The sequence below is a fragment of the Anabrus simplex genome, chromosome 1 (assembly GCF_040414725.1).
Source record: "Anabrus simplex isolate iqAnaSimp1 chromosome 1, ASM4041472v1, whole genome shotgun sequence".
NCBI classification, from domain to species: Eukaryota; Metazoa; Arthropoda; class Insecta; order Orthoptera; family Tettigoniidae; genus Anabrus; species Anabrus simplex.
Window position 1 is genome coordinate 493,955,519 of NC_090265.1, and position 25,645 is coordinate 493,981,163.

Sequence of the window (25,645 nt, forward strand, 5' to 3'; positions counted from 1 at the left end):
GTGAGAATGGAGTATATTTAAAATTCGTTTATTCAGAAACATGCTATGAAAATAACAATAAATAATTAGGCAAGAATTCAGCATAACACATTTTGCATACAGTCAATGTCTGGGTCATATTTTGTTATTTTTAAGTCATATCTTGTCATTTTTAAGGTCACAGTTGCTTGCACATTTGGGCTAATTATACAGTAGAAGTCTGCTATAGCGAGAATTCATAACAGCAAAAAATTTACTCGCTATAACGGATTGTCGTTATATCCGACCTTTTTGTAAAAGTTGGGAAAATCCAAATACACATTAAAATCAGTATGAAACGGCAATCAGTTTGTTCAAAACTGGAGTTTTCGCGGATGATATCCATACTACGGCTTACTCATTTGTTATTTTTTTAAATCTGATACTACATGAAAGTGTATGTTTAATTTCCAAGACGACCCTGAATGCAATACGATCTCCACTTTTTCCTTCAAAAAAATGTAAATAAGGCTTAAAAGTACTTTGTAAAATCATATGAATGCCTTTCTTGTACAATACACATTTTTAGACTATCTTTGTCTTCACCCCAACGTCGAACATTGGCTTTAGTTATGCCGTATATTTTTTGCGGCTGCACAATTATTTTTTTTTCCCGAGGGTTTAATAAACATTACTTTAAAATTGGCATCATAATATCGAAGAGAACCCGTTGAAAATTTGCCGGCAATATCTATTCCACACGTTCCTACAATACAACGATCCATTGGGAAAATATTCTTGCTGTCTACAAAACTGTCACTTTCACTCAGCGTCAGCTACAACCGGCCGCTACACACACGTCTCACTAGCCGGATTTGGCCAACTTCAGCGGTTAGCGATGTACAGGCCTAATCGCGGACGTTGAAAGTCAACGAACGAGTTTACTGTCCCATGGTATGGCCAATCTCCCTTGTGGTTTTTGCACATACCTCACAATTTCATCTTCGACTTATTTAAAGCATCCTTGTTGCGGGCCACTGAATGCATTTTTTTGTATAGTACGCATTTGTAAGCTATCTTTGTCTTTACGCTAACGCCGAATATTGGCTTTAGCCTATGCCGTCTAGCGGCTGCACAATTATTCTACTTTTCCCAGCATTTAATAACCATTAACTGAAATTTTGCATCATAATATCAACAAGAACCCAATTAAAATTTTCCGGCAATACCTCTCCACGTATCTTTACAATACGACGATCCATCACAAAAATATTCCTCCTGTCTATAAAACTTTATTTTACTAAGCGTCAGGTACAGTAGACGCATTATAATTCTGCCACTGAACCGTGGCCTTTCTTAGAATTCGAAGGCTTGCATGTTTTGATGCCATTCTGCAGATCTGGGAAATTTTTTTAAAGAGGCTAGTAGAACGTCATTCTCTTGTCACTATTTCTCGAGATCCAGTGACATTACACACAGGCACTGTACAATCGATTGCCGCGGCTGGTGATGTATAATAAAGAGGCAGTTGTTTATTTTCAATGAGTCATGTGCGCGCGTGGGCGGGGGTGAAAAGAAGCAGCATGGTTACCGCGGTAGTTGCCAGTGGTGTTCATTACTGTTAGGCCGCGAATGAAAGACGACCCTTGATTTTTCACATAATATTCTGAGAAAAAAAAGTCTTGGATTCGGAGAAATACGGTATTACTGCAGAGGCTTCTTCTGTGGCAAACATTTCAGATGCATGTAGAGAAATGATAACCTCCTCGCTAAATGGGAATAGCTAGACTAGATGCGAGAAAATATAAACTATCCTCTGAAATCAGTGATATACTCTGCCATATCACATTCTTACTTAATTTCAGTATGTAACATTAAAATTAAGAGACAGTTTACTTCAGCCTTTATTTTTAACGAGTTAACTGCTATCAGCCACGTTATTATGAAAACGTGTTACCCTCTTTCATTTCAAGTTTTCTTTAGAGAACAGCAGTCTATGAGAGAGCTCGCAAATGCACATAGTGAGAAAACTATACCATACCGAAGATGATCAATCGTGTTTTGTGGCAAATGTATCAGTTTTCTTATTCAAACAGAGTCACCTATCCTAACTTAACCGTACTATACGCATGATAAAAACATACTTCAAGTACTAGTAGAGAAATTATAACCTTCTCGCTATAAATTTACATGATAATAGCCTTTCCGTAATTTAACCAGACGCGAGAAAATATAAACTAACCTCTGAAATCAATGATGCACTCTGCCATATCTTGAGGTGTATCCAGTGGTGGCTCGTGGACATCAGCAGTGGGGCCTGTTTCATAATGCCATAATATATCTCAAGTTCTTCAAACCATGTTATCAAGATATACACTTCGAACACTATACGGTGCAATGCATATGCAATTATTATTATTATTATTATTATTATTATTATTATTATTATTATTATTATTATTATTATTAACATTTGCCTGTTCTTGTCCACAATCAAATTATGTTTACGAATAGTTTCACTGTAGTGATCACTCAAACAAGACACGACATTGACTTTACCAAGCATTTCAGAGTCCATGGTACTATTGATATCACCCCTGTGGCGATCCATTTATCTCCTTTCCTAGAACGGGAGAATAGCATGCAAGGAATGCAATAAAAGGTTTCTGAGATATCACTTCCACATATCCGCGTGTTCTTGTTATATACGTCAGGAGAATTAATTTGTCTTTGAAAAGCCCTATTTTCATTTTCCTTGGTCTCCAGTTTTTTCAACAAGAAGTCTGGTGTCGGCTTACCACAGTCCTTCAGTTCGACTTTCTTTTCGATAGAAAGAGAAGAAAACGTTAGTTCTTTAATATGTTCGACGGTAATCATACTGTACGAAGTGCAGACATAACACTACGCCTACATATAAATCACAACCTTTCTCCTAATTTCACTTCGTCAGTCACCTCATGAGATCATTCATCGACACACAGCTAAACATCGCACTCTCCAGTGAGTATCGCCAACATGAGTCAAGTCTCTGTAAAATATTTTCACCGCCTTGTCAATACTTACCTTTTTTTTTTAAATTATATAATGACGTCCAAGTAGTTCAGTGAACCTCCTTCCTCTGATTCCATTGTGAATTTGATATCTTTGTCTATTTCATTCACCTGATGTAGATGTTGATTCCCATAGGGAACCTAAAATATTTGTCCTGAATGAGTAAATTTATAATACCATTATATTGGACCATTATATTGGTATTATTTCATTCACCCTTCTTAATATTTCTATCGGGCTTAATTCTTTCTCATCTATGATAATGAACACATCGTCCACAAATCTCAACCATTTAATTAATCCTTTAATTTTCCCAATTATTTTATTTGTTTCCACACAGTCCATGTAAATATTCGTTAGAATACTTGACGCCTGGGAACCCATAGCCAATCCCTTTTCCTGTTTGTATGTTTTGTTGTTGAATCCGAAATAATTGTTCTCTAATACGTATTCTAACAATTTTATAAATTCTTCGATCTCTATTTTACTTAAACCACTATGCTCTGTTAAGTTCCTTCTGACAATATTTATTGTTTTAGATATGGGAATGTTGGAATACATGTCTTTAACATCGAGACTAGGTACTGTGTAATTTTCTTTAATTTCAATATACCTTGTTCTATTACAAAAATCGCTTGTATTACTGATTATTGCCTCCGATGTGAATTTAAAATGTTTTCTTAAGTATACTTGTATAAATTTGGCTAATCCATATGTTGGACTATTTCTGTAGTTTACTATCGGTCTTATGGGAATGTCTTGTTTATGGATCTTGGGCAATGCTCTCATGGTGGGCATTCCTGGGTTCATATTTATTAGACTATTTGCTTCCTTTGAGTCCATAACAAATGCTACTTCTTTCAACATCTTTTTTAAATTCTTTTGAACTATGTTCGTCGGATCTTTCTTAATTAAAATGAACTTGCCATTCTTTAGAAATTCCTCTGTTTTTTCAATATATTCTTGTTTATTCATTAGAACGATTGTGTTGCCTTTGTCCGCTTTGGTTACTGTAATGTTATTGTTTTCGATTTTTCCTTTCAATCCTTTAATTTTCTTATTCATTATGATTGCTTCTTTATCTTTATACTCTATTATCTTGGACAGTATTTTTCCTACTTCATGTCTTGTTTCTTCTTGCTCCTCAGCTTCCACTTTGGATATGACCTGTTCTACCTCTGCTACTATTTCCACTATTTCCCTTTTATTATTATTATCATTACAAATTTTCATCCAATTATGTTTTGGCCTCATTTCTAATATTTCCATTTCTTCTGCGCTAAACTCCGTGTCTGTTAAATTCTTAACTGGGGGATAGAAACTAATTTCATTATTATTTGATCTCTTATTGTCGTCTTTATTGTTTCCTTTCTCCTCTTTCTGCCCCTTCAGTAATTCGAGTTTTCTATCTAATGTATCCTGCTTCTTTTTGAGAATGAAATATAATGAATTTTCTACTTTATCTTCTATGTCATCCCATACTAAACCTGAAACCTCTTTCGTAAACTGCAGATGAAGGTCATGTAAGTCCTGGTTCAGACGACTTTTTTTAATATAAAAGAACTTAATTTCACTTTTTAACCATAACTGATTCACTTTCAACCGAGTTGTCCTCTCATGTCTTCGCAAAATGCCCCTTTTCTCTACTGATTTCAAATGTTTTGGGGTTAAATTATTTTCTAGACAAATCTTAAGAAATTTCAAGTCCTTGGATATTTTGGCTATTTTTATTTTTGTGTTTTTAAATTTATTCATCAATTTTCTAGCCTGGCTGGCATGTTCAGAATTGATTATTTTCACCATGTTGGTCCGTATTGACTTATATTCAAATTTCTGTAAAATATTTTCACCGCCTTGCCAATATGTATCAATACTTGTCAATAAGTATTGACAAGGCAGTGAAAATATTTTACAGAAATTTGAATTTTGAAATTTGAATATAAGTCAATATGGACCAACATGGTGAAAATAATCAACATGAGTTAAGTGCGAGGAGACAGTAGTTACAGTCGTTACTCGTTTCGTTAGTTAATAATCCTAAAAATTACAAGACTATTTTAAATATATACCGGCACATTTAACTCAGGTAAGTGCCTCAGCAAAATAGTTCCTAGTTTTAGGAGAGAAATGGCACAAACTGACCCCTGTTAAATAGAAATAAAATCAGCAATGTTTCGGGTAGATTGGCTGCAATGATAGGCTGCGGCAGAAACGCGCCGGAATCTCTGTTAGAACAGCACATCTCTACTGTGCCTCTGATTGGCTCCCTCAAGGCCAATTGAGTGAGACTCGCAGTATTTGGTCCGCTATGAGAGAGCGCCCTCCTGCGCAGGGCTAGCAGCGCATCGGGCCACAGTACAGTACAGCACGCGCCCTTGATAATAATAGTAAAATATTTCCCTTGTTAACATTTAAGATTAAAAAGATTAAAAGATTAAAAGATTAAAATTCCCTAATTTAATGGAACCCCGTGGGGGGCGCACGCTTTAGCGCCTCCCAAACGAGCTGCCACTGGGTGTATCCCATTCTTATTTAATTGCAGTATTTAGCATTAAAATTAAGAGATCATTTATTCAGCCTTTATTTTAATGAGCTAACAACTGTTATCGGACGCGTTATTTACGCATTTATTATGAAAACATGTTCTCTTTCATTCCAAAATTTCTTTACGGGATAGCAGTCGACGGGTATTACTAATCGACTCTGACGTCGCCTTTGAATGTTGACGAGAGAGCTCGCTAGTGGACATAGCGAGGAAGCAATACCGAAATTGATCGATTGCACGCAACATAATCGCTGGGGTACATAAATATCAGTAACTGAAAAAAATCGTGCGCGCTTAATCGCTCGTAATAACGGATGTGTCAGTGATAGGGCTCTCATTGTAACCGAGGGATAATACACAGTTTAATATAGGAATTTTGAAGGGACAGACAAAAATTGTCATTATAACGGAGTTCTCATTATATGCCATACTCGCTATAGCGGACTTCTACTTTATGTCTTAAACATCCGAGCTCTAGTTATGTTAATGTGTAACAGTATTTATGGCCAAACTAAATACATTTTAAAAACACACACTTTGTCAGCAAGATTAAAAGATAGTACAGATTTCACAAGCAAAGGTTTTACAAAGTTTCTGACCGAAACCAATTTTTACACATTTCCAGATGATTAACATGTAATTATACATCTTTTGGAGAACAGCAAATTTGTCTTTCTTCAATTGTTCAATCAAATAATTTAATGTGTAATTGAATTTAATTCAATTTAATAGGAAATCAATATACGTATTGGTATATTCTCAGAAGACAAAATTACAATTTTTTCTGAAAAATAGCATTTTGCTTTTCTAAATCAGTCAGTGAGTAAATGTTTGCTTACATTTTGGCCTTGATCAGAAGCTCAATATCTGAAATTATAAATATGCACACATATTATGGTGACAATTGGAGAAAAAAAAAAGTATTTTGCTCTTTTTGGTAAAAACATATGGTTCTGGAAACTTCTATGTAACGATTCCACAGGGGAAATTATATCTAACTTTGTTTTACTTTCTTCCAAATTTCTTGTTTTGCATATTCTCTTGTAATCTCCTGTAACATTCCATTTTAACAAAACTTCGATGCAATATGTATCCGAGTTATGCGATAAAACTGTGAATGGAATTTTTTATCACAGGATTTTTCCAGGTAGTAGAGATCGTTATATCCTAAATTTTGGTATGAAAAATGTAATTCTTATAAATACTACATACAGTATCTCTGAATGTAATTATATATAGATATACTAATACATAGTGGTTTTTGAACATGTATTATCTACTAAATTCCAAATTTTAAATAAAATTGCAATGGAACTTAAAAAATATGGATTTGAAATTTTTAAAATAATTCATTTTTTATGGATGATATCTCCAGTAGATTTTGTGAATACTTTTTCTGAAAATTCATATCTTAGCTTTCAGATTGTCATTGGACCACGACTGTACTTATGAACTTCTCTGGCGTATTGAACTCCTTTACCTGTCAACTACTTGGCAAGCAAGTGCATGACGTCACAAATGTAATCCCATAAATAATGTACTTGCAAGTGTCAACCACTCCCGGTTCATCCACTGCTCACCGACTTGAGTATTTGCATGAATTTTACCTCTCACCATATAACAACTTTCAGATCTCCATTCCTTCAGCAGATTATACCAATGAATCACCAGGGATGTCTGGTTTAGATTAAATTAATTAGTCATGCTTGTCCAGCATAAATTGCCAGCATATAGCAAGGGCAGCTGCATATAATGACAGAGAACAGATTTGCAACTATTTACTTCTACTACAGCTACTCCACCATTGTCATTTATGTAAAAATCTACAGCAGATCATTCTTTCAAGAAATGCCTGTATTCACCTGTCAGTCATAAAAAATTAAAAGTTACCTTTCATGCATCTTTTTCCAGCTCTACTATAACGTCTTTTATCTGCTTTGTCTGCTCTGTAACAGCTTTCTGAAAGCTATTTAACAAAAATATTTACATAACTGAGCTAAAAATGTAGGTTCATTCATTTACTTCACTGGTGTAGCTATATACTGAGAGATCACATTTCAAGTCCTGAGTGAACCTAGCATTTTCAACTCAATGAATTCAAGAAATAAAACTGTACTAGAACAAGAGCAAATATACAAGTAACTTCCTACATTAAGTTGTGGAAGGCTTGTGAACAAGGAAGAATTCACTCACTGGCTTGAGATGCCCATACTGCTAACCCAGTGAGTCTATCACAGGCTGATATGCACAATAAACAGTGCCTCATCACTTTTTTTAACATCTAGACTATGCAACATTAAAACTCGTCATGTGATGAATGATGGCTCTTCTTCATAACACGTTCTACATAGGAGATTATATAATCTCCAGACTGGCTTTCAATTTCTTCGCCTCTATATGAACGGGTGTTATGATACAGCATGACTGTTGGGTAAGCAGATACACCAGCTCTCTGACACAAAGCCCTATTTGCATCACAGTCAACTTTTCCTGATTTTGCTCGACCTTCCAGTTTCTGAAAGAGAAACAAATAATACAGGATCAGTCTTATACATGAAAACTACTCCAGGTGAAACCAAATACACTTAAACAACAAAAAGCATATACTGTAATTCCAAAGAATCTTTGATAAGATGAATGATAAGCTATAATGTTACTGTATTAGTTTCATGTCCCACCTTTACAGTTTTTGGAGATGCTGAGATCCCAGAAATTCTGTCCCACAGTACTTTTATGTGTGATATAGGCCTACCTCCCAATATAAGACAAGATCCTTACGTGAAGGGCCAGAGTCACAGCTTCATTTCAGATTATTATGGTTTCACAATTTGCAGCCACATCAGGGACTTCAGCTGTGACGGATCAATTTGTCTAACTCGGGAACTGAGTGTTAGTGTTTGTCTTTTCACTCACACACACATATATAAAAAATGCACTAGTAAATACATCTGTTCCCAGAGGATTGGTGTCAAGATGACATCCGGCTGTAAAATAAGGGAGGTCCACATGTGCGATATAGTTCACACCCAAGACCCCACCAGGATCTGGAAAAAAGTGATAGAAGATTATATCTATCACCACAAGGTTGGCATATTTAAGCACTTTCAAAAATCACCAGACTCAGCTGGGATCAAACCTACCACCTAGTCAGTGCGCTATACCATTCAAGCCACTAGCTTGGTACAGTAATAAACTATTTACCGAGATCCACGTGGGATGAATATAACACTGAATTGACATTATCTCTGCCTTCATTTAATGTGTGTTATAACTGTTAATAGTCTTGTGAAATGCCAGCTTGTTAGAATTTTGTCCTACAGGATTTATTTAACATGTAAGAAACCGCTGGCATGGAGCCACATTTAAACACCCTTAAATATCACCGACCTCAGCCAGAATCAAACATGTTATTTAAGGACAAAGCTGTTAAGATTGGCTGCCTTCTTACCTTCTCCAATCACTACAAGGTACAGCTTAAGTGTGCTGATGGAGGAAATTATCAATGGTTCTCCGTGACAAGAAATGTACTGCTTGATGGGACAACACAAACACCAACCCCGTGAGCCAAAGGTAACTGTTCATGACTGAAGTCTCACAAACACAAGGCCCAAAGGCCAAGGCACTGAACAGTCAACCATGGATCTGGACTTTCACATTATAAAGGGGCTGAATATCAGTATCTTCAAGCAGAAAAGATACAGTAGATTTTTAAATTATTTTCAGGAACGGCTGAGGAGCTGGAAATTGTCTGTTCCAATGAACACACTGCTAAATATACAAAATTTTATGTAATGCTTTGAGTTAAGGTTACATTATTAGAATTCTGGGCTGGATTTTAGAAAGTCTAAGAAGGAAGAATATGATTTTGGGAAGGTTATTTGAACAGTCTTAACCCATTAACGCCCAGTGGTCTATATTATTTTTTAATGTGTGTATATATACATTACCCAAGTTACATGAATTCTCAAAAGCTAATTTTAATATATATCATCAACAATGTTATCTAATTGGGTACACATACCATCATCCTTCAAAAAGTAGAATAATGTGTAACTTATTAATACACAAAGGTAAGGTGCAAGCTTTATAAGTTTCTGTGATACAGTAAACCTCGCAAATATAAAGATAGGAACTTTCCACCTAATAAATACATTTATTTCTTACAAGGTACTTAAAATATTTTTGCAGAACAGTACCGGTTTCGACCCTATTTGTGGGTCATCTTCAGCTGCTGAAGAACCTTCGTCTTACAAGGGGAGGTCACGATGTCCGCATCACCAATTTTGTTCAAACTTTGTAGGTTGGTAATATTACATCACAAAAACATACTGGCGAAGCAGTAGCGCACAACTCTCAAAAATTTCTGAAAAAAAGCTATTTTGAAAATTTTGAGGAAAAATTACAAGACCTTTAGCATGCCAGGTACCATCAAGTGAGAGACTGTGGCGCGGTGGTCGAGTGGTTATGGTTCTCCACTTCAGTTATGAAGATGGCAAGTTCGAGTCATGCCCTCAAGTTTTTTTTCCTGACATTTCCTGATCCCCTTTTTCTTCATGTTGCGAATGAGAGCAACAGTTAGTCACTGTCTGACCGCATTGTGTCGTGTAATGGTTGTATGCGATGTAACCAGATGTACTCATCGTAAGTTCAATCGGCATGGAGATCTCGCATGTTGAAATATGTTTGAATGAAAGTGTTTTTGAATGTGAAGCTACGCAAAGTGCAAACGAGTTCCCGGAAGAGCAAGCAATAAATAAACAGTTGGAAAGGGCCATGGCTTACGTCGAGCACCTTCTTTACATAAATCGCTTACTGGATCCCGGTGACTCTGTAGAGATTAAAGAAGAGGCCGAATTACTGGGAAAGAAAATGTTTAAATCTATTTTGACAGTAATAGAAGAAAATACATTTTTAATAGATGAAAAAGGGGGGAAAAGGGCGGGGGGTAAAAAGCTGGTAGCAGCATGACTCGAACTTGCCATCTTCATAACTGAAGTGGAGAACCTTAACCACTCGATCACCACGCCAAAGTGTCTTGCTGGATGGCACCTGGCATGCTAAACCTCTCTAAACTTTTTTCAACATTTTCAAAGTTGCTTTTTTTTTTTTCCGAAAAAGTTTGAGAGTTGCGTGCTACTACTTTGCCAGTGTGTTTTTGTGATGTAGTACTACCAACCTACAAAGTTTGAACAAAAACGGTGATGCTGACAATGTGACCTCCCCTTGTTAATAAAAACAACTGATATAACATTACTTATCTTAATTATGAATGACTAATGTTGAATTAAAATGATGTGTTGTGATAATAAAATATGCTTGAAAGAGTAGTTTTGAAAGTCTATAATGTTCACCAGTTCGTTCTGACACTAATCTTGATGTTCACTCATATACTGGACTCATTCATTCAAACTAGTGCTGCAATGTTGACACACTTATTTTAAATTAAAAATGTCTTAATGCTTGACGCAAGTGTGATAAACTGATATAACTTGAAAACAATATTCTCTCACCCATGGGTAAATAATGCAAGTATCGAGCTCGAATTATTATTATTATTATTATTATTATTATTATTATTATTATTATTATTATTATTAAAGACATTTACATGAGTTTAGTTAATGTAAGAACCTGTATATATCCTTTGTAATCCACTACAGTACTGTGAAACACACTAACATCCAGAATGGCACCAGGTAGACAAGAACTATGGAGAATATTCTGTACATTATAAGTATGTATTAAGCATTCTAGAACTTACGAGACAGTATTTTGTAACTATCTTTCTAGAAGCCTGGCCAGGCACCTATATAAGGAGGTGATCTTGATGGTAGAGATGAGTTATTGCTTAGTTCAAGTTATAGTTTAACAGGAGTTGTAGTTGTGACCTCGTGGACGACATGTTTGTAAACAGTCAGCAGTCAATTGTTTTAAGCTTGTAATCTCCATGTGGCATGTGCTTAGTGATAGGCAGTTGTTAAAATGGTGGTTTGTTGATGTTTTCGGAGTGAAGTGTTTTGTTTGCGACAGCAGTGATTAAGGTTATGTGTATTTTGTTGTAAACAAGGTTGGGTTTACAAAAAACACAACTTCTTTATTTGCTTCACATGTAAAATTACAATATTTACACTAACAAAACTGAAAGTTATCTCGAAGCAAATTGAACTATGAATTTGGAGAAAGAGTCTGTCTTTGTACACTATATACACGTTGGAGTATTCACGTTCACTACTATTTCGGAAAGATAGTCCTTGTGACATGAAAAGTTCTTGATAGTCGAAAACTATCAGAAGCACTGACGTAAATATCTCAGAGAGTCCTTCCTTGTTGAAGTGTCTGAGTTCATTAACGTAAGTTCAATGACTGAAGAGTTCCTACTTAGCGAAACTAAGTTGATAATGGGAGCTTGTATTAGCTAGGGAATGATAGTGGCATATAATGGTAAGACTGGGCATGGACAGCGAAACAGGCAAGAGGAGCGGTGACCCGAGGTGAGACCTCTTACTGCCAGAAATTCAGTCCACCTGGCCGAAGCACATTTTCAAGAGGAGTAGCCTCCGTGCTCGACGTAGGGTGTATTCTGGAGCTGGACACCGGGGTCAGTGGACGTCTGGACAGGCTAGGAGCTCCTTTTTATAGCACACACGACGTTCCAGGCACGCGCACTGAGGGCTGCGCGTCGAGGCTCGAAGAATAACACACTGGCACGCGTGTAGCTGGCTGGCGGATCGAGAAGGGAGCGACGGACATACAACATATTTAATTTGTAAATAATTGTGAATAAATCTGTGTATGAAAGTTGACAGCATTTTGTGCGTGTCTTTGTGGATACATCATGTTGAGTTAATAAAACATTACTTATACTAATTACGAATGACTAATGCTAAAATACAATGATGTGTTGTGATAATAAAATATGCTTAAAAGAGTAGCTTTGAAAGTCTAATATGTTCACCAGTTTGTTAAGACCCTGTTCTTGATGTTCACACATATACTCATTCATTCAATCCATTGTTATAATGTTGACATATTTACTTTAAATTAAAAACATCTTAATGCTGAGTTACATGGTACTGTATTTTATAAAATCTGCATCAGTAGGAGATTTGGCAATGAATAATGATGTACGTTGATAAGCTTGTGCTATGTGATAGGCGCGAGTCGCGTGTTATGAACAATAAATTTAAAATCTTCTTAAGCTTAGCTCAGGGTCAAGTTGATGGGTTTGATGTCACATTAACTAAGGTGCAAATGTTCCCCTCATCATAATTGCGTTCTGTTGGACTGTGTCAGATGATCCAGGTGGTAGAAAGAGAAGAGTTTTACTGTTAAAGAATGACTATGGAACATATTTTAAAGTTCAATATTAGATTATTAGAATCATCAACATGGATAATGAAGCTAATAGATTATAATATTCCAGCCAATCAGGCAAAATGCACTGCTTACAGTTATCAGAACCTAAGGATTAAAATAACGAATATAATCAAAAACATTGCTTTTCTAAGAGAATGCCTATTGAATTATCTAACACCAAATTTTCTCAAAGGACATAACGAAAGACACAGGAACACTACTCAAACAAGTAACACACAGATAAAGACCAGCAAAATATGGTTAAGTGACAAGATAAAATTCCTCAATAGGAAAAAACAATTTCTTAACACAAAACTATACAAAACACATCTTAAAGCATCCCATGATTTACGCCGAAACTATTGGGACAATTTTCAACAAGTTACTCAAGATAGACTAATAAATTTAGCAATTCGTAAACAGAACACATTAGACAAAGTTAAATGCACTGAGACATTCATAAACCTAACATACACAAGATAGTGTCCCCAACAGAAATACCCCCATTAAGGGCCGGTTCTACCATCTGCTGGTAAAGTGGCTGGCAGCTGCCCAGAAGGTAACTACTGTACCTGGGGGTGTAAATCAGCTAGTACTTTGCCTTGCACGCAACCACCTCCGTGCAAGTGCTGAGTAGGTACCCGGAGCTAGACACTGATATACGGAGTTGGCTAGACTGATTTTCAGCGACTTCTCGCTTTCGAGTGTGGTGCTATCTATCGTCAGATGTATGAAGCTCATTTCGATTCTCTTATTTTCCTGTGCTTGCATCTGTTGATTATCATCAAAAAGCCTAATAAGGGGAGTCTTAAGAGTTATGGACAACGATTTATGTCAAGCTTTAGTGATTTTAATCTATGAGCTTCAAAATCAATACCTAATTGGGATTAAAATCTCGAGATTACATTTTCTTACACCAGTTATAACCTGTCCTGTAAGGCAGCGTTTTTGGAAAGTATTCTCGTAGTAGATTGATCAAGTTGCTCGCTCCGTAATAGAAGGTACGCAGGTTTTCATCGTCTTTCTAATTTACATTTTAAAAAATAGGTTCGTTTCCTGCCGTTGTTCTTAACTCTTTTTCACGTGCTTCCATATACGTATATACAAAAACATGTTCCTTACGGACTTACTGCCTTTGAGCATTCTATCTGCAGGCTTCTGTGAATTGATTAAGTATCTCCACGATGCTCTATTTGCAACTAGCTCTGTGACCTCGTTTAGTTCCACATGCTTCCATTTATTTATAATGCATTTCATTCTAATGTTTATGAAGATAAAGTTGGAAGATACCGTACTGTTAAAGAACTAATCGGGGTAAATATCCATCATAGGAAGAGGAATTCGGGAATGGAGTAGTTTCCAATTTCTTCGAAATCATTTACAAGAAGACTATGTAAACAACTGATAGGGAATCTGCTACCTGGGCTACCTGCTCATCGTAACATCACTTTCTATAAGTAGCACACATATAAAGCATTTTCCTAGTAGACATGATATTGTGATTAAAACATTTCAATGAAATATATTATTAACAAAAGAACGTATGTAAAGAGGCATACAGATTAATACAACGCTAATAATGAAAATAAAAAAGATTTGTCATATTGAAGACTCGAACCTGCAAACCTCGTATTACGAACCGACCGCATTAGCCATTACGCTACGAGAGAGCTTAAGTAATTGGGATACATACACTAACTTATACTTGGTGTCTGAAAACTGAAAAAGTATAAAATTAAATCCCATTTGAAATTATTTCCAAATAGGTTTTGATTTTATATCCTTTTAGAGTTTCTTTGTGAAAGTTTGACGTATAAAATGTGTTCCCTACACTATCAATGCGAGAGGCTGGTGTGACCGTTGCAACTCAAAGGAAGCATTAATGTTCAAAATCCTGCAATACAATATCGATCACTGTTACGGTATAATGCTTTTTTCAGTATACTAAGCTAATTTGAGTTGTATGCCACCAGAAATACAGCTAATAATGTTCAGCTCTCAAAACTTGCCCATTTATATTGGTAAGGTAAAGTCTTATCGGGCCCTCGAAGTGGCCGATAAATTACGCGCTGGGTAACGACGATTTATGCTGCCGATAGCGCTACCTGGGTGTGGTCAAACGGAAACATCCTTTTACGCAGAGGGCAAATTACGTGCTACTTTACCAGTAGGTGGTAGAACCGGCCCTAAACCAAATGAAGACAGCAAGCACACATTCCACCCACCCCATTAAAATCTTAACAGACATAAATTTTAATGAAATAGAAACCAATATATTGAGCAAAGGGCCAAAACACAATTGGGAAAACACCTCAATCTTCCAAAATGTTACCACCATATTGCTATTTTTTCTTTACATCACACCGACACAGATAGGTCTTATGGTGACGATGGGACAGGAAAGGGCTAGAACTGGGAAGGAAGCGGCTGTGGCCTTAATTAAGGTACAGCCCCAGCATTTGCCTGGTGTGAAAACGGGAAACCACGGAAAACCATCTTTAGGGCTGCCGACAATGGGGCTCGAACCCACTATCTCCTGAATACTGGACACTGGCCGCACTTAAGTGACTGCAGCTATCTAGCTCGGTCCACCATATTGCAGAAACCGAAAACGCTCTAAACAAAGTTCTTTGCATTCTATGCAACAAAATTAGATACAAAATCATAAAAAAAGATTGTCACAAGCTCAACAAGAACAGCAACAACAACAACAACAACAAAATTGCCGTTGGGGGCATACAACTTAAGAAACTTAAAGACAAAATTAAGGATAACAACTTATTAGTAACGAAGACAGATAAAGGTAATACCACCGTCATTCTTGACAAAAATGAGTACATAACTAAAACCAAACAATGCTTCCTCGACAACACATTTCAATTAAACAAAAAGATACAACCACCAATATCCAGAAAAATCTTAAAACATTACTAAAAAAACATCCATTTCCTTTTAAACGACAAGAAATCTCAAAATTGACCATAATGATCCTAGACTACTGACAGCTAAAGCATATTCTAAAATTCTCAAGGAAAATGTTCCTATGAGGCCCATCATAAATTTTATATCAAATCCAACATATAAAATATCACACTTTATTCAAACATTCCTTAAGAAGTATTACATATTTTTAGCTAAGAAAGCAGTAAGAAACTCAATAGAATTTTGCAAAATCACAAAAGAATTTAAAACTGAGATACACCACAGCTTAGTATCATACAATATCATTAATATGTATTCCAATATACCCATACAAAAAACAAGAAAACTAATAGTGGCCTAAGCATTCTAGAAATAGAAGAATTTGTAAATCGGCTAGAATTTGTTCTCAATAACAGTTATTTCAGATTCCATGACACTATTTATAAACAACAGGGCCTTCCTATGAAGTTACTGGCCGCGGGAATATTAGCTGAGATTTATATAGACCATCTTGAAACGGGGTTCCCAAATGGCGGCCCATGACGCCATATAATGCGGCCCGTGAGAGCCTTTTAATAAATAATGTGAAGAATAGTTACAAAACAATATTTTAAAGGTCGTTCAAAAATGTATTAATTTTTATATCCGTTATAGACCTGAGACCAAACTAATTCATTCTTTAATACTATTTCCCCTTTTTAAATATTCATTTGATATGAATAGATTATTTTTCATTTTAAAACTTTAAAATCCAAATTTCAGATTATAATGATTGGTTTTTACGTCCTAATAACTACTTCTTATGGTACTCGGAGATGCTGAATGCCGGAATTTTGTCTGTTGGAGTTCTTTTACGTGCCAGTCAAACTACCGACATGACACTAACGTATTTGAATATCTTCGGAACGACATTAAATCGAACCTGCCAACCTGGCTTCAGAAGGCCAGCACCTCAACGACCTGAGCTCCAAATTTCACTCTTTTATGCAATTGTAAAATAATGTTTTACCTAAGTAATTAAAATTATCAAACCTTTATTTCAGTGCGGCCCGCGAACATGACTAAGGTTTCCAATATGGCCTTCGAGCCCTTACAAATTGGAAACCCCTGCTCTAGAACATTCTGAGATCAGTAAAATTGAGAATATTGACTTTTGGTGTAGGTTTGTGGACGACATTTTCGTTTTTTTAGACTGTAGATTCACAGATGAGATTAACATACTAGAACAATACATAAAATTTGCAATGGAGACCGAAAGAGATCACACTTTAAATTACCTAGACATATCTGTCACCCAGCATGATCACCTAACATATAAATTATACAGGAAACCTACTCAAACATCTAATACAATAAAGCAAGACTCCACTCATCCCAACGCCCACAAAAAAGCAGCCTACTATAGCATGATATGTGTATGTTGAGTATTCAGCCCGAAGGCTGGTTTGATCCTCCACAGTTTCGCCAAACAGCTGTCACAGATAGCCTAGACGTCACTGAAGAGGCACACTAGCGTGATTTTCATTTTTTTAAACGCCAATATTCACACCGTACCTAACAACTTTAAAAGATGCAATTTAGAATAGCCTAGAAAACCTCACCCAATAACGCCACTATCCTGCACAACACTAAATCCGTCAACGAAAATAACAAGTACAGTCTTTCAGGAGTATACCTAATGAAATGCTGCGAGGCCAGCTATATTGGGCGTACTGGCAGGAGCTTTTTTATCCGATACAATGAACATGTCAACACTATAAAACACAACCATTTTTCATCCATAGGAAAACATATAGAATATTATAAACAAATTTTCTAATATCAAAAATGACATGGAAATTTTAAGCATAAATTCCAAGGGCCCTCTGCTCAATATATTGGAAGAATTCTATATCAATATGGATCAGTATACCAATCCAAATTTTAATCTGAACAAGATCACAGAAAAAACAAACATCCTTTTTAATGCCGCCATCCCTCCCTTAACCCCTCAGCGTCGCAGCCATTTAAAGAGCTTTCTACCCCGCAGCTGGATGAGATTTCAACTACGCGCGACTGAAATACATTCTTCAGTGAGAACAATGTCTTAAAAGTGTCTAATAATGCCCAGGGTACACCCCTGACATTAATCCAATATAAAACATGTGGGATATTTGCATAAGGAGACCAACAAAACTTTAATTGTTCCATAAAAATATGCAGAGAGTCTCCAGTTACAGTGTGGTTTCACGATGATGAACTTAAAAATACGTTCTCAAAGCTTATGAAATATATGCCAAATCATGAAATGCAGTTTATAAAACAGAAAGTAAGAAATATTAGCCATGAACAAAGATTAAAGGTATTTAGGTGAATAAGAGCAAAAAAATATAAAATGTGTATGTTATTATCATGTTCAGATTAATTCACACAGGATTGTATTTAGCCTTGCCTCCCTGTACACAAAAAGTTTATTTAAACATCTTACACTGTCATCCACAATATTATTTGGTGTACCTATGAATTAATAACCATGAACTGCTGGCTGACGTATCTTCACTACAGACAAAATACAGTAGAACGTCGATAATTCAAAATCTCGCCTAATTTAAAGCAGCTCTCATTCCCGGAAACATGAGGTACAGTTTTGTATGTTAATTAAATTGTTTAATTTGAAATATTGATAATTCGTAATTCGAAGAACAAAGTCAGCCCTGTTACCGAAGTTCAGACTTTTAATTCGAAACTGCCTTTACATTTTGAAAAAAATAGTACTTTACAGAGTAATTTAATTCAAAATTTCTCCGCATCATGAAAGAATGCATCTTCCGGAACGTACAGGGGTAATTTTCAGCACTTTCACCCACTTCGGCGAGTCTACAGTATGCTTCATATCTGCTAAGTTCGAGTGGAATCGTACCGTTAATTATTTTGTATTTGGCGTTTTAAGGAATGCCACAATACCACGTAGCAGGCAGTGTGCGGAGAGGTAGAATCCCCGAACACTGGCGATGCCAACTGTTGGCGAAAATGCATGCCTTGTATAATTAATTCGTATGCATCAAACAATATTGTCAATGTTGATGAAACTGCATTTTTTGTTTATTTTTTTAAATGCCGAGGCCAAACGGACTTATGGTTTTAAAAGAAAGAATTGCCAGCCGGGAAATGTACTGTGTTGTTATGCAGTGCACATGGAAGCGAGAGACTTCTTTCCCCCGTCATAGGAAAGTTTGAAAGCCAAAATGTTTTAAGGGCGTCGGACACTTCCTGTGCAAGTACAAGGGATCTAAAAATGCAAACAGTACAGTAATCCAAGAGATAAAGCCTTTGCACAGGGGAGCCAGCATAATTTCTCCTTCTCTTTGAATCATCTTTTCTTCCCCTTTCGTTGCGTGAGGTTATGTTTGCCATTGTTTTATACAAGTGTATTATTTGAATAATGTAAATGCACCTTGTTGGATACATTTCAGAAATAGTGTTTTCCATGGCATTTGAAAAGTTTAAGCTGAGAATCAAGGTGATTGCATGCATTAATGGGTCTTAGAAGTGCCATGGCATGAAATTGTACAAGTATAGTCACTATAGTGTTGTTGTAATGCGGACGGAAGCGAGAGACTTTCTCCCCTCGTCATAGGAAAGTTCAATAAGCCACGATGTTTTAACAGCATCTGGTACTTTCCATGCAAGTACAAGACATCTAAAATACATACAGTACAGTAATCCAATGAATAAAGCACTTGCACAGATGAGCTAGTACAGATTTCTTCTTGTCTTTGAATCATGTTTTTTCTTTCTTTTGATTTTATGTTTGCCAGTGAGTTAACCAAGTGCATTATTTGAATACTGTAAATGCACTTTGTTGGATACATTTCGGAAATAGATTTTTTTCCCCATGGTATCTGAGAGGTTTAAACTGTGAATCAAGGTTAATTGCATGCAGTAATGGGTCTTGGAACATACTGTGATGCCGCAAGGTTTGGCATTGAGGAATTACGCGTTGGTGATTAATTTGAAATCACGTAATTCGAAGTCCGATTTTTGTGTCCCAACGACTTTGAATTAACAAGGATTTACTATATCAATTTTATATCTGCTATCCAAGTGTCTGAAAACTTCTCTTCCTTATTAAACAACTTGACAGATTAAATTACTCTCTTTTGCTCTTATTTTATTTTTTACATTTTTGACTAGAAAAAATTACATTAAAACTAACCTGAGCAACCTGCTGGAACTCCGGAGCAAACGCTACACAGTGGCCACACCATGGAGCATAAAAGTCCACCAACCATGTGTCTTTACTTCCAACTACCTTGCTTTCAAATGTCTCAGGTGTGAGATTTTCTACTGGTGAAGGTATAAAATTGTAAAGCCACTGTCGCAACGTTCTAGCATCTCTCTGAAAACTGCTGTATATCCTGTGACAAAATACACTGTCTTTTAAAATTCTGTCCTACGCCTATACAAAGCACAAATAAATACTTGGCAGAGTTTAGAAACACAAATGAAAGACATATTCACTTATTGTTACAGAACAGATAACTTTTAATACAAGGTAATTATCCTTAGCAAGTAAGATTAATATTTCCTTTCATTATAGCTTAAAATGTAGAGAGTTCATTATAAAGGAAGATATATGCAATAGATCAACTGGATTCTATGCTAATGTTACACAAAGCTTCATCCAAAAGAACCCAAATTCATGGTTCTTATGTTTTATAATCAATCTGATCTCCTCCAGATAAGCAAAATAATGGTAATCAGTTATCCTAAGAATAAAAATTAATGTTACAAAAAAGATAATTACTAATGTGATGTTAAAAGTTTTGATCTCTGGTGGATAAATACCTCATTATTGAAAATAGTCAGAATGGCACCAATTTTTAAAATAGGTGATAAAATAAAAACCCATCAAATGATACAGTAATATTTTATCAGCACTAAGGAAGCTCACACAAAAATAATATTAGCAAATCTGAAGATGTCTTCAGATATGATTCAAAAGAATGTCACTTACGCAAAAGTAGACAAGCCTTCTCCACCAAATGGGTAGAGTCTGATAGTTGGATAGGAACGGACACCCTGCTCCATACATAGTTCTCCATATTCTTCACAGTTCACCTCCGCTACATGCACATTTGGAAGGGAGTCAATCATCTACAAAATAAAGTGTAAGTAAAGGAGAAAAAGGAATAAGAACAGAAGACAGCTATGTAACACACATAATTAGCAATACTCACTTTAGCAAGTTTTCTCCACTGTGGGGCTAACTGCTGGCAGGGACCACACCAAGGTGCAAAGTAATCCACTAGCCACATATTTTCCTTAGATTTCTTTCCTACTGTTTTATAAAAATTCTCATCTGTTAATTTAGTAACTGAAAGCAATAAAACAACAAATTCATTAATCAATAAGATAATATACACAGTCATACATTGTGTTTGTAAAATGTTTGCCCAAACAACTTTTTGAGAAAAATAGGGACCTGAAGAAACAATAAAAGGATTGCAAGTTTGTACATCCCTTTTCTTAGAATTTACACATCCTCCACATGAGGTATTGTACTGTCTTATGAATCACTTGCTTAACAGTATGTTTTAAATTTCTTCCATGTTCCTCAGTGCAAATGGGTAATTGTCAGAGTAGCGACTGCCGAACCAGTACAAAAGATATCTGGCAACGTGTGAACAATTTTTCAGGCAAATGTTTTCAGAATATCCTGTATATATCCATTACAGGGTATTATTACTTTAGCTGTTCAGTCTACAAGCCTCTGTAAGTGAAACTACAGTAAAACCCATCCATAGGAGAATAATTCAGTACATTTTATTTCTGTTAACCCATTGACATACGATTATGTTGTTCAAAACAGTGCCGTTGACTGCAATTATTTCTTTAGATTTTCCGTTATGAACGCTGCAACCAAAAACACTGGATGTCCATTTAGATTCCTACCTTTATGATGCACTTCTGTCCTTCGGCAATCTTAAAGGAAGAGAATTTATGTCTGAATTCTGCAAGTGGCTGCAGACCTTAACCTGTTTTGTCACATACATATTGTCCCCTTCAAATTTGGCTATCATTGGATTATTTACGACAGGTCGACATTAAAAGTTTTATTGTTCACCGGGAGTTGTATTCATCATTTGGAAAGTTGTGTGGGCACACCAAACTGGTTTTTTTCTGTCATTCAGAAGGACAATGTATTGATCCGTGTTCGAATGAGTGCAGTGTAAATCACGTGACAAGCCACTGTCCCCAAGCGAGGAACGCGCATGCCGACCTGTGCTGCAAGCAGGCAAGCTTCTAGAAACAGTCATGACCAATTATAAGAGACCCTGTGAACCAATGATCATCTCTAAGAAAAACACACCCCCTGAGCGAAAACTATAAAACGTCATGTTCGCAGTAAATCAATCTCTCTACTCTGATTTAAGCAACTCTACTCTACTCTGATCTAATCTACTCCACGCAACTCTGGTCTACGCTACTCTGTGACTCTGCTGGCGACGATATTCATCGGGACCACGTGGAAAATAAATTCAGCCATGCAAGCAGACATCCACACTGCTAATCTAGTGCAATTTTACTATAAAGTCTTATGGAGTGAAATTCAACATTAGTGATCCAAGTTAAGTTTATTTCTCCACGAGAATATCAAATATTCCAGCATGTGTGTGCACATTCTAATATCTGTTGCATTAGTTACAGCTTACATTACTGGCACGTGGCGAAACTCATCCCAGTGAATCGCTGTGTACTTCAAGATGGATTCTTCCTTTACAATGTGCAACATAATTTAATCGTGAGACATCTGCTGCCGTGTCTCCATGACCTGCTAAGCATGTAAGGCATTTCTGGCTGGAGAAGGTAACTGACAGGAAGGTTACATATAATTTTTAAAAAATATTTGTTTAATATCAACCTAGTCAATACTTACAATTACCACTATTGTGGTTAAATGATCATAAATAATTGAAAAATCGTGAACATGTTTCGCCCTTCTTAATGGGCATCATCAGCACTATGAACAACTTTAAAAATAATAGTTACATTTAAGACTGTCTTACAATAATCAATCATATAAGATTGGAATAAAATGTGACATTAAAAGTTGTTTTTGATACCATTATTAAAACGTTATAAGTAAATCTTATAAACAACAAGTTAAAACAATTGTAGGTCAATCTCATAATCTAGTCTAAAAATATATATATGTTAATGTTGGTAGGAAGATTGTCAAACGGCATTCGTCTGAAATTGAAATGGATCCATTTTCTTTAATATTTGGTGAAGGTCCATATTAAACTGTATTCATCAGCAAGTAGAAATTCGAAGAACAAAATATATATAAAACAAGGGCTCTAATTAATCATGTAGTAGAAGATTAGGTCAGGGATGATCATGGTAATTCTTCTTGAGTTAAATTGGTTATGTAACCAGTCGAATAAGAATACGTTGAATTAAAAATACACGTCGTAAATTCACGACAATGCACTGGATTGAAGATATTTATCAATATAATTGTAGTATCCCTTCTGTTGTGTAAATTTTCAATGATTAGAATGTTGGATAGATCGAATGCCGTGGAGTGTCTAACTTGTTCTGTTGCTACTCGCTAGCAACGTATTCTTATTCGACTGGTTACATAACCAATTTAACTCAAGAAGAATTACCATGATCATCCCTGACCTAATCTTCTACTACATGATTAATTAGAGCCCTTGTTTTATATACATTTTGTTCTTCGAATTTCTACTTGCTGATGAATACAGTTTAATATGGACCTTCACCAAATGTTAAAGAAAATGGATCCATTTCAATTTCAGACGAATGCCGTTTGACAATCTTCCTACCAACATTAACATATATATTTTTTAGACTAGATTATGAGATTGACCTACAATTGTTTTAACTTGTTGTTTATAAGATTTACTTATAACTTTTTAATAATGGTATCAAAAACAACTTTTAATGTCACATTTTATTCCAATCTTATATGATTGATTATTGTAAGACAGTCTTAAATGTAACTATTATTTTTAAAGCTGTTCATAGTGCTGATGATGCCCGTTAAGAAGGGCGAAACATGTTCACGATTTTTCAATTATTTATGACCATTTAACCACAATAGTGGTAATTGTAAGTATTGACAAGGTTGACATTAAACAAATATATTTTTTAAATTATATGTAATCACTGTCGTCAATACGGACCAAATATGAGATTAATGACTTGTGACAGGAAGATGTCGGAATGACGAACCTCAACCTGGAATCGAACTTCAGCTAAACTTGAGTACCATTTTAACTGTTTGATATCTTTCTCATCTTTATACAACTAGATGATCTTTCTCCCCTAAATCGTAGTCCTATTAGTTTAGTAGTAGACTGAGTTACTTTCATTTTCATTTCTTGAGGTGTCACGGTAGCTGAGTTATGTGTGTGTGACAAATTTGAAATCTATTAGATTAGCTGTTGTAGTCTGTCTTTGAATGTGTTCTCATACGTAGGATTTAGACGTATTTAAAAATCACTGACCACACGATAAACTTCATTAGCTTACGTGTGATATTGGAAATACCTTGATTGGAGTTTATGTAATATTTGTGAGATAGGGTTGAATTTCGTGTCATCTTAAATTCACTTGTAATTCTTTAGGATCGAGTCATCTAATTTCACAACATTTCAGAAGGACTGATAGATCTAATAATCACTAAAAATAATAATAAATTCAAATAGAAGACCAGGTTAAGAATATAATTAAACGGTCATGGGCTATAAATTGTCTTAGATTCCTTATATGTGATATTTAATGTGCTCAGTTCATGATGCGCCTGGATATTAACTGAATAATTTATTATTGAATGATTTGTTGCTTGTGTCTTTGGGAGCACAATCTGAATTATAATAAAGTGGCACACACGTTGCATACATTTCATGAATAGGGAGTAATAATAATGTGATTAAGGCTCACGAACGCTACACTTGCGACTTGTAACCCATGTGATGGTGATGATTATGGAATTCTATTAGAATCTTCAAGTTAATCTCAGAAATTTAGATGGATCTCCATTGCTGTTTAAAGAGTATTTCATTTCAAGTGATACCACTAGTTCGATCACTAGCCACTAATTGGATTGTGAATATTACCAAACGTGAGTTCATCCTCCGGATATTATTGACGCGACCATGCTAAAAATAATTAATTAATTCATAATGGCAGGATTCATTGTAAATTTTGTATACGTGTTACCTTGTGTGAATGTGGTGTTGTGTGTGTTGTAATTAGGAATATTTTAATGTTTTTGAATATTTAGTGTAAGTTAATTTGGTCGTGCATTCATCTCAACGGCACGGATTATTTTCAACATTGTTTGCCACCATGATGACTTGTTTAGCGCATTTAAGGAACAATTTGCTGAGAATAACGTCGAGTAAGACCAGGCTAGGATATAATTTGCACTTACCAAAGATTTAGACAAAAGATCATCGAGTTCATTCCCAGCAAAGGCAAATGATTTATAAATTAATCCTTAACTAATTCACACGTGGTTATGAGAAAATTTTCAGTGTATTTATATTAAATTACCAAAAATTTTCAAACTGATTTGAAACTTTAAATGCCATGCAAGTGTAAATTTAATGTCCACAAACGGCATAATTAGCCTCAACTTAGGAGATAATGAGTGATGATAATAATCGGTTAATTAATTAATTGGAAGAATGTGTGTCATAATTACCGTGAGAATTATTTAGTGAGATACACTAATTGTAAACACGATCATGTGATGGTAAAAGTAAATGTTACACAGATATGGTTGGAAATTCTTTC

At 35.6% G+C, this 25,645-nt stretch overlaps 1 protein-coding gene across 1 annotated transcript in view; it reads right to left on the bottom strand.

Annotated features, from left to right (window-relative positions):
• Positions 1-6,973: 6,973 nt before the first annotated feature.
• Positions 6,974-25,645, bottom strand: part of LOC136857007 (dnaJ homolog subfamily C member 10) — an 86,969-nt gene continuing 68,297 nt past the window's right edge. The window contains exons 9-12 of the mRNA XM_067135341.2: positions 21,052-21,188; positions 20,829-20,968; positions 20,028-20,229; positions 6,974-8,069 (exon numbers count right to left, since the gene is read on the bottom strand). Coding sequence (XP_066991442.2) covers positions 7,851-8,069; positions 20,028-20,229; positions 20,829-20,968; positions 21,052-21,188 — 698 coding nt within the window. The 3' untranslated portion in view covers positions 6,974-7,850. The remainder of the gene's footprint in view (positions 8,070-20,027; positions 20,230-20,828; positions 20,969-21,051; positions 21,189-25,645) is intronic.